Raw genomic sequence first — 9,811 nt, forward strand, 5'->3', positions numbered from 1 at the left:
ATGGTTTGGCTCCGAGTCGATCCTCAAGTCACAGCTCACGGCGCCGGCGTGTTTCGCTCTCGATCGATCTCCGATCGAGTCTATCGCGAACCGATGGTAGCGCGGAGCTGAAGTTGAAAGTCCAAGTTGAAATCCATCGATTCGAGATCCGAACGTCAGAAAACGAAGAATTTTCAAGACGAGCCCGGAATAGATTTTTTTTTGCGGGGGAAAACAGAATAAAGCCTTGCGTGACAGAGCTCGGTAGGATTACGCCCTTGAAGAATACAATACTCATTTGCTTTAGAAAAACGTTTCACACACTGCGGCCAATTGTCAGATGCAGGCGTTCGGTGCCGCTACAGAATCCTGCTCAAGGTTCTCACAGACGGCGGTGCGCCCGCACCTCCGTGCCACCTAAGGAGGACGATCCGCGCTGGAGGGAATGGAACAAGTCCCTAAGTGCAGGGGACGGATGGGAATTGGTCGCCTCGGTTGCAGCTCTCATGGATGGATGTCGCAGTGATGTCAGTTTCACTAGACATCTAGAAACGGAAGCCTGAATACGACTGGAGCCTATCATGAGCACTTATTGCTTTCGTGGTAATTTTGCTCGTTGTTGTGCGCAGCTCAGGACGGTCGTCGATTTTTTTTTCACGGAAGATACCTTTGCTCAAAGGAAGTGCTGAGTCAATCTGAGTCCGATGATGCGGTCGAGAGGAAAGGGTCCTATATGATTCATCGACTCCAGAGGGAGCCCATCGGATGAAGGGGGAATTCTTGTTTTGATTTCTCGCCGCCTGTTTTGGACAAACAACATCCGTGAGTTGAGTGATCCCCGCTGAGGCTTCCGCCTACGAGAGGAAACTTGACGGCTGATTCCGATCGGCAAGTGATTCTGGTCTGAATTACCTCACACTTCATCGTAGCGGTTCCTCTAATCTTGATTGAGCTCTGATGTCCGTTAGAATCTCAGGTGAAGGATGGAGAAATCTAGATGAGCAGACCGAAACACTCCCGAACGATTTTCTGTCACGCGTGGGTCTATTCTCAGATCTTCCAGCTGATTCCCGAAATCCTCGATAAATTCCGCCTCGATGCGAGCTCACGACCTTCCGATTCGTGCCATGATACTCAACTCCGTCCGAAGGTTCGAGACATTCGTTTCTCGTTCCCGTTTATGTAAACATCCCCTCCGGAATCGATGCTTCGGAAGAGGCTTCGGTGTAAAATTTGCGCGTTATCAGCCAAGGCAAGGAGTCGATGGCTACATCACTACATCGAAAGAAGGCAGGATCAACCGCAGGCCAACGACCCTTTGCCGATCCGAAAAGATCCAGGAATTTCGGTCGCTCACGCAACCGTTCGAGTTTCGAATTGGGATCGGGAATCGCGTGTCACTCGGTCAAATGTTCATGTAGGATGATGGCAACGGTTGTCGCCGGCTTCCCCAAATCGTTGCGTTTAGGGATCAGATGCCCGGGGGACATTCACCGACGGCTAATGAAACACCACTGTCCGGACTATGCTCGAGAATCATCGGATTTCAAACTGATTTTGAGTTGCCGAGGAATAATCCTTCTTTTCCTTCTTAAGGTTCGTGAAGTTCTCGGAGGTTGACGATGTACCCGGTGCCTCACCCGCCGGCCCGTACACCCGAAGAATAGACCAGATCAACGAAGTCGTGTACCAGGGAATGAAGACCGTCGACCAGCTTATGCGAAAATCCATAAGCCTGTACGGAGACGAGCTCTGCTTCGGCTGGAGGGAATGTTTCGGCGCGGAAGAGGAGGTCCAGCCCGACGGCAAAGTTTTCAAAAAGGTAAGCCAGTCTGGAATTCCGGAGATATTGCGCAGAAAGCCCACCAGTGGGGGATGATGGAAGTCTTCCTTTTTCTCTGCCGTGTCTCGCTCAATTCTGATTTCTGTTTCTTTCGTTCGGTCGCATGGTAATCTCGTTTTTCCGGTTCAGTATGATATCAACAGTAGAGAATGCCCCATTCCAAGGGACAGGGACTCCTCGTTCGCCCGAATTCCAGACGGCGGATTCGCTGGCTTGAGCGCACTCAGCCATCGGCGCGGAAAGAAGTAGAACTCATAAAAACAGAAGTTACACTTTTCTGGCACTCATCGTTCAGAATAAGTTCTGTGCTCGGAAACGCGTTTCCCATCGAGAGGAACAGACGGAGAACAATTACGAATCATGAGACTACCAAACCCAGCCGAGAATTGAAGACTGTTTGCTTGGATACGAGCAGTCGATTCGCCGATGTTCTCAGCTTGACTACTTCCTGTCATTCACCAGAGTTGTCCAAATCAAAATGAGATCCTCCGGAGCTTGGTCTAACCGCTTGACGATTGTTCTCATCAGACCGCCGTGGAACGAATCCTCCAGCAGTTACCTGCAATTGAAAAATTGATTGTTTCGAAGAATCGACTGAAGAGGGAAACGGAAAAGACGTTTTCGCGTCGAAGAGCGCCACTCTGAAAGCTTTCAATAATTGTTTCCAGATCATCCAAGGCGACTACAAATGGATGTCGTACTGCGAGTTCGATCGCAGAATCGATCTCGTCGGTAAAGGTTTGATGTCGCTCGGCGTCCGCCCTCGGCAAAACGTTTGCATCTTGGCTGAAACGAGGATGGAATGGATGCTATCAGCGCAAGCATGTCTTCGAATCAACATTCCCGTCGTGACGCTATATGCCACTCTGGGGGAAGAAGGAATTATTCACGGTAATTTTTCTCGTGTGATATGCGCGATACCTCGAAGCTCTCGAGACTGAAAGCAGATTCAGATGAGAATTTCTTCCTACAAGCCACGACCGGACTAGTTTCGCGAAATATATTCTCGAACGGTCTACTTCTAGAGAGCGATTATTGGAAGAGCTTATCTATCTCGCACAGGTATCAACGAGACGGAGATCACTCACCTCATCACGTCTCAGGAGCTTCTGCCGAAAGTCATCAAATTATTGCCGCAGCTGCCCTCAGTGACGCACGTGATATACATGGAATCTAAACTCGAGAAGGAAAAGCCGGTCTTCCCGAGTGGAGTCCATTTCATCGTTTTCTCTCAGCTGGAAACCCTGGGCGAGAAGGCCGATCAGGAACTGCGAGGTGCGTTTTCCCATAAACTTCATCATAGGCTCCCTTGTGTTGAATCTCGTTGCCCATTGATAATCAGAGAGCTCCTATCGGTGTTCCGGATTATGCGCAATTTCATCTTGCACCTCGGTCTTCATATCAGAATATCTGATGCGGTGTCCTACAGGACAACGGAGGCAGAAATTCAATTTTCTTTGTTTTCTAGGCGAAACCCCCTCACCCGATGACACAGCGATCATCATGTATACGAGTGGCTCAACTGGAACTCCGAAAGGGGTGATGATAACCCAGTCTAACATCGTAGCCACAGCTCGCGGTTTCCAGACCATCATGCCCAGCGTAAGTTCCATCGAATGCTTCGGGGATTTGCGAGTCCAGAATCTCAACATCGTCCGCGGGAAGCGTTCGCGACCACTCGCAAACGTGCCGTATCCGACAAATTTATTTCGGAGCTGAGCTCATCACGTCTCTCATTTTCAGGGAGATCCGGGACATGCCTACATCGCTTATCTGCCCTTGGCGCACATATTCGAATTATGCAGCGAGATCGTGGCGCTCTCCCTCGGTTTGCGAATCGGATTCGCGTCGCCTCTCACCCTCACGGATAAATCGACCGGCGTGAAGGCCGGAGCTAAGGGAGACGCCACCTTACTCAAGCCGACCGCGATGGCCTCGGTGCCCTTGATCCTTGACAGAATCCGGAAGAGCGTCTCTGAGGTCGCCAGATCAAAAGGAGAGTTTGCTCACATGTTCTTCAAGCACGCGGTTTCGTACAAAATGTTCTGGCAGAAACTCGGGTACGACACGCCGATTCTCAACGCAATGGTCTTCAGCAAGATGAGAGCTCTCGTCGGAGGACGCATCAAAGTCATGGCCACCGGATCCGCTCCTCTCCCTGCCGACACCCACGCGTTCATCAAAGCCATCCTGTGCTGTGACGTTGTGCAAGGATACGGTTTGACAGAGACCACAGCCGCAGCCTGTGGGACCGAGCTGACCGACACCCGTTTGGGCTGTGTCGGGGCTCCTCTGACAGGAACAGTACTCCGTCTGGTCGATTGGCCCGAAGGGGGTTATTTCAGTACGGATCGACCCAACCCCCGCGGAGAGATCGTCGTCGGCGGTGCCACCGTCTCCAAAGGCTACTACAAGAACGAACAGCTGACGAGAGAATGCTTCAAGGTGGAAGACGGCACCCGATGGTTCTATACCGGCGACGTCGCCGAGGTCTTCCCCGACGGAACCGTCAAGGTCATTGACCGTAAGAAAGATTTAGTGAAACTGCAATTCGGAGAGTACATCTCGCTCGGCAAAATCGAAGCGCTACTCAAGTCTTGTCCTCTTGTGGAGAACGTGTGCGTATACGGGAGCTCGATGCATACCTACTTGATAGCGCTGGTGGCTCCGAACGAAAAATATCTCGAGCAACTAGCGTCAACTCTCAACAAAGAAAATCTGTCCTTCGAGGAAATGTGCGAAGATCCGGAGATCGTGAACGCTGCCAAGCGGGAGATCCACGAGCACTCGAAGAAATGTCAGCTCCACAAAATGGAGATTCCCACCAAAGTCAAGCTGTGCTCGGAATCGTGGCAGCCGGACACCGGCTTGGTCACGGCGGGTTTCAAGATTAGACGAAAGCAGATCACTAATTACTATCAGAAGCACATCGATGAGATGTATAGCAAGTCTACTTGAGAAGGAAAAAAGGCAGAAGTCCGATATTTCAGAACAATTTGACAGGACCGCGTATTGTTTTGGGGCTTTGACGTTATCAATGTCGGAGCGTCCGACGGGTCCAGCAGTAGTGAAAGTAGTAGTCGTTATAGCTTCCGGATTGTCGGAGTTTCTGAGCGGAAACAAAAAAGTGCAACAAAAAAGGGATCGGAACGAGATCCCCCCGTGCAAGTGTTCTTCTTGAGATCGTCTCGAATTTCCCCAAGTGTTGTTTTATGCATGCACATGAACAATAACTTCAAAGTGAGAATTGCTCAATTAAATAATGAAGATAAATAATAAATATCTGAGGCTTGATTTCAAGTCAGATTCCGGCTTTTGCTCTCGAAGACGTCCTCCGGATAGGACTGACCTTCCTCCGCCAGAAAGCGGTGGCAAGAAGCGCCCAATGAATGCAAGTCAACAAGATTCCGCGTCATGTGGGACGTCAGCAGCGAGAGATTTGAGTAGCAACGCGAGAAGAAATCGTGGGGAGAACCCCCGCCTGTAGCCGCTTAAGTTTTGCGCGACATTCATATCATCGCTCCCGGGAGCGAATTCCTCACCATGTTGTTCGGTGATTCCGAGTTGACCAACTTGCCTTGTCTCGATGATCTCCAGAACTATAATTTCGATTCTTTCCACTCCGTGATTCCCATTGCTGAGCTCCATTCGAATCTCGCGTCGACTTGTTCGGAGCGAAGTCGAGGACGGCCAGTTTCCCCAGACCGTCGCGATGCGTAGTTCCTCCCTCGCTGCTGCCAATTCTCGCAAGTTCACGATACTCGGGCTGACCCTGAATCGCGGCGAAGATCAAGAGAACATTACGAGACAGAGCGGGCGCTTCAAAAGTCAATAGTGAGCTCTGCCCGACGGCGGCCACTCTAATCATCGAGCCCACGACAGAGTTGAGAGCGTGTTATAAAGCGCCCCGGATCGTAAAATGACTATTGAGGGTTTTGGGATTCGGGACGCCGGCACCTACTCCAAAGTTTGTGTCTGCCCGACGCATCCCACTGCGGGTCCCGCGATCTTTCGAACGTCTACAAGACACTCCAAACATGCAGCTGATCTGGAGTTGACTGAAAAGTGGGATCGAACCTCCAGACCCGAGACAAAGCTCCTTTTTGTTCATGCCAGGCGATTCGCGCCCTCCTGGAGGAAAACGACAGGGGAACTTCCGTCATTCACCGGAGCGGATTCGGTGAGTCTGACGAAATAGCAATGAAAAACCTCGATCCTAGTTCTGAGCTGGACTTTTCGGATTCTCTCCGATGTCCGACTAATTTCCTCCGGAACTGCGGAGGAGACCACCGGAAGGAACAATATCTCGTGGAGGAGGAATATCACTATGCATGTAGAGAGAGATATCGAGATCAACGAAACGAAGCCGGTGCACTGAAGTACATATGACCGGACTGTCGGAGGCGAGCGATTCCTTTGCTTTCGTGTAGAAGCCGTCTTCTGAGCGAATCTCACGCGGTAGGGGTCGCCGAATACTGCGATGCGAAAGGAACGAGTTTGCTCATCGATGCTATGATATTCGCTTCTGACGGCCGGACCAGGGGATCTTCTTGTACACGGGACACATAACATCTACGGTACATTCCCACCGGAACCCATAGCTACGTCCCGCCGTGATCCGTTTTCTCTCGACCTGACACGAGGTCGCGAGAAGGGTTCAAATTCCATCACGGATGTGGAGTTGCGCGGCGTCTATCTTGCTCGTGTGCATGTCTTTTTCCTCGGCTCATGACTATGCTACCGCCCTGGGGCACTATAGCGGAGTGCGTCTAATAAGTAAATCAATATATTAGCGGAAGAAAGATAGAATTTTCATAGGGAGCTCAGACAAAAGGACATTTAGGAAAGCTGATCTAGCTTGAACCGAGACCTCCGAGATCACCTCAACTCATCATTTCCCCAGCGAGTGTTCTCCTCACAATGGACGAATGTGTCTTTCAGATTTAGAGGTCAATAGATCGAGATCCCGCGACAAAATGATTTTTTCTTCGATTCCGGCGACGGGGCCTGACTCCCGGCGGAGTTTCATGACGGCTGCCCTACTGACACTCGTCTTGTGCATGTCATCGTCAGGGTTCCGCTCAGCGGGATTTCTGTACATCGGTAAGAAGGGACTGATCACTCAGTCGAGGCGCCAGGAGTGCTCCATGGCATTCCGCGTAGAATCGAAGCTCATGGGCCGAACTTTCTCCGTGAAGGAATTATGGACACGATGAAAGTTTCACGCGGGGAAGCGTCATGGCCTCTGAGTCTGATCGGCGCGGTGACACATCTTTCCGGTGAGACCCTTTTTCCGCATATGTATGTATTTCACGCTACGCAGCAGCGGAGTTGTGCGCCGGAAACAAATTGAATTTTATCGAGCCGTAGAATATTCCTCGCTAAAGAATTGGCAGGGACTTTCTTCCTGGAGCTTTGCAGATAAGAATTTCCTGGTTATTTCAGGTGTGATATCGGGACCTTTGTGTCAGATGTACTCCCCGAGGCCTCTCCTCTTGATCGGGACGCTCATTGCCTCCTCTGGCATGATGTTGTCGTCAATTGCACAGAACGTCTTCCAACTCACGGTCACCATGGGTCTGTCGAACCTCGGCACATGAACCTCTCCGCCTTGAACGAGAGACTTCAGTAGCTTCAAGGAGCGAATTCGGCTCTCGATGAAACATTTTTCAACCCTCAAATTGGCAGGTCTCGTCTATGGACTCGGGAATGGGCTAGTTCTGACTACGACCAATATCTTCATCACTCAACATTTCGTAGAATATCGCGCGATCGCTTTCGGCATCGTATATGGAGGCTCGACCGTGGGTATTCTTATTGTCAATCAGATACCGTATGTTACACTACGGTTCTCCCGGACTCGTATCGACTGCGAGCTCCGAGTAAGCGCTTCGTACGGCGGAATAACATGAGCCCGACTCCCATCAGTTAGCCTCCGTCATATTCCCCACATTGCTCCTGTGGCTGAGCGGATTTTTCGCGTTCAACTACGTGCTCCTCACACTCGGAGGCATACTGCTGAATATGTTCGTTCTCAGTTTGTTGGTTTACGAACCGGAATACATCGTTCAGATGAAGAAGGAAGGTAGGCTTCTCCAAGCTCTGACTATAATATAGTATTCTCGAAACCGACCAAATCGATAACTGTAGCAATCTTTGGATGTCGTCGTTCGGGAAAGTTTGCCGAATTACCTGTCCCGGACATTTAATGGCTTTTGACTCTAATGGGGATCCTCAGCTCCACGCAATGATGGCGAATACCGATCTTTCCAGTCGCTGCCGACAGCACACAGAAGAGGGGAGTAAGTCTCGACATGATAAAGTCCTTGATGACAACAGTTCCTTTCTACGTCTTACTCATTTCGAACATAGCTCTTCAATGGGCCTTCGATGCCTTTATGACTACTCTCGTGGACTTCGCCATGGACAAAGGTGAATTTTAGGACCGACAAGATAGCATGTCGCGGATCTGGGAGATTTCGGTCTCATCTCCTGTCGATGGTCGAGAAGACCCTTCTACGATGCTCCCGAGCTCTGATACGATGACAGCGTGAGAACCTTTGAAGTAGGTATTTGCGATTCTAGGTTGCACTTTGACGCAAGCCGTCGACCTCCTACCGTGGTTCTCCGTCGCTGATTTCATTGGACGGGTTATAATGCCAATCGCCTGCGATCGGGGTCTCATCAAACGGCAAAACTTGATCACGATCTCCTACACCATGTGCGGTGAGAGTCGATCGAGATATTCAACCATAGGCCGCAGGACGAATAGGCAACCTGGATTAGAGAAGGATAATTTGGACGTACCTCATCTATTCCAGGCGTGGGGTTGTCCACTCTGCCGCTTTCTTATGACTACCCCTCGTTGGTGTGCGCGATCCTGTTCATGGGTCTTTTCATGGGTAATGTCGCCCCTTGAAGCGATAATAATAAGAATAGAATCGTTCCAACCGGTGATTGGAGTTCGGAAACTGATTTCGAGGGCACATCTCAATTAAGAGTACTCCTTTTGTTCTTAGGGACCTCCTTGGTGTTGTTCGCTTGTATGGTTGGAGACTTTGTCGGGCTGGAACGACTCCCGATAGCCTTCGCAATCCTCGGTGTTTCTAATGGAATGTTCTTCTTCTTGAAACCCACTTTTTTCGGTGAGATATCTTTGTTGATCGAGGATTGAAAGACATCGATGACAGGGCGACGAGAGTCTCCCGTTCAGCCTTCGATATTTGAAGCGTTGCTTACGATCAATCAATTTCAGGATTTTTCCGGGACAATATAAAATCCTACGATGGAATGTTTTGGTTCTGTTCCTCCCTCGGTTTATTCACCGGCTTCATGTGGATCGGGCTCCTCATCTACCTAAGACGACAGGTGGGCCGAATATTCCTATTCCAATCCGGGGGCTGGATCTCGTTCGGTGGGACTTCGCATGAATTATATCTCAGTCGATGCGAAACCTGTTATGAAATTGAGAGAAAACACCTACACAATGCAGGGCGCGGAAGAGGAAAAGTCTGATGTGGAGCTCAGCACGAGAGAAGCGGCCGCTTACAGCGCAGCCGCAGCTGTGGCACCCTCGACCGCTTTAGAGGCTGTTCGCCGAGGTTCCATGCTCTCCGCTTGTTCCAACATTTCGTCACCCGAAGGACTGTACGTCAAGACTCGCATGTCGGTTGCGGTAGATAACTTGGCGTACGTTGCTGAAGAAACTTTCGAGCAAAGACTTTGAATTGAGAACGGAATAAAATAAATAAACCCGCATTGAAGCGAGTTTCATTCGAATTAAGAAAAGATGGTCATTTAGATTGGGAGTGATTGAGCATCACGTCGAGAACTACAGCAGCCAGACCACCATGTCCAGTGGATTCCGCCCCGAGGAAGAAGGGATCTGGAGAAGGGATCATCTGGGAAGAAACTTGAAACTTCACCTCCCAAAGACCGTTATTGTCCAAGTATTCATTTACATATACATATTAGTTACATGTAATATAT

At 50.1% G+C, this 9,811-nt stretch overlaps 2 protein-coding genes across 2 annotated transcripts; both read left to right on the forward strand.

The window, feature by feature from the left end:
* The first annotated feature begins 1,675 nt into the window (after nucleotides 1-1,675).
* On the forward strand, nucleotides 1,676-5,122 carry LOC100908059 (long-chain-fatty-acid--CoA ligase 4). Its single transcript, XM_029112990.1, has 5 exons — nucleotides 1,676-1,801; nucleotides 2,491-2,713; nucleotides 2,885-3,097; nucleotides 3,291-3,457; nucleotides 3,566-5,122. Exons 1-5 carry the CDS (start codon nucleotides 1,676-1,678, stop codon nucleotides 4,778-4,780), a joined length of 1,944 nt encoding a protein of 647 aa, XP_028968823.1. The 3' UTR covers nucleotides 4,781-5,122.
* A 1,646-nt stretch (nucleotides 5,123-6,768) lies between these two features.
* LOC100905752 (monocarboxylate transporter 12) lies at nucleotides 6,769-9,605 on the forward strand. The gene is made up of 11 exons (XM_003738211.2): nucleotides 6,769-6,925; nucleotides 7,021-7,101; nucleotides 7,268-7,399; nucleotides 7,511-7,626; nucleotides 7,751-7,907; nucleotides 8,096-8,254; nucleotides 8,408-8,548; nucleotides 8,644-8,724; nucleotides 8,842-8,967; nucleotides 9,078-9,190; nucleotides 9,315-9,605. Exons 1-11 carry the CDS (start codon nucleotides 6,799-6,801, stop codon nucleotides 9,546-9,548), a joined length of 1,467 nt encoding a protein of 488 aa, XP_003738259.1. The 5' UTR covers nucleotides 6,769-6,798; the 3' UTR covers nucleotides 9,549-9,605.
* The last annotated feature ends 206 nt before the right edge of the window (nucleotides 9,606-9,811 follow it).

The sequence above is a fragment of the Galendromus occidentalis genome, unplaced genomic scaffold (assembly GCF_000255335.2).
Source record: "Galendromus occidentalis unplaced genomic scaffold, Mocc_1.1 scf7180000075836, whole genome shotgun sequence".
NCBI classification, from domain to species: Eukaryota; Metazoa; Arthropoda; class Arachnida; order Mesostigmata; family Phytoseiidae; genus Galendromus; species Galendromus occidentalis.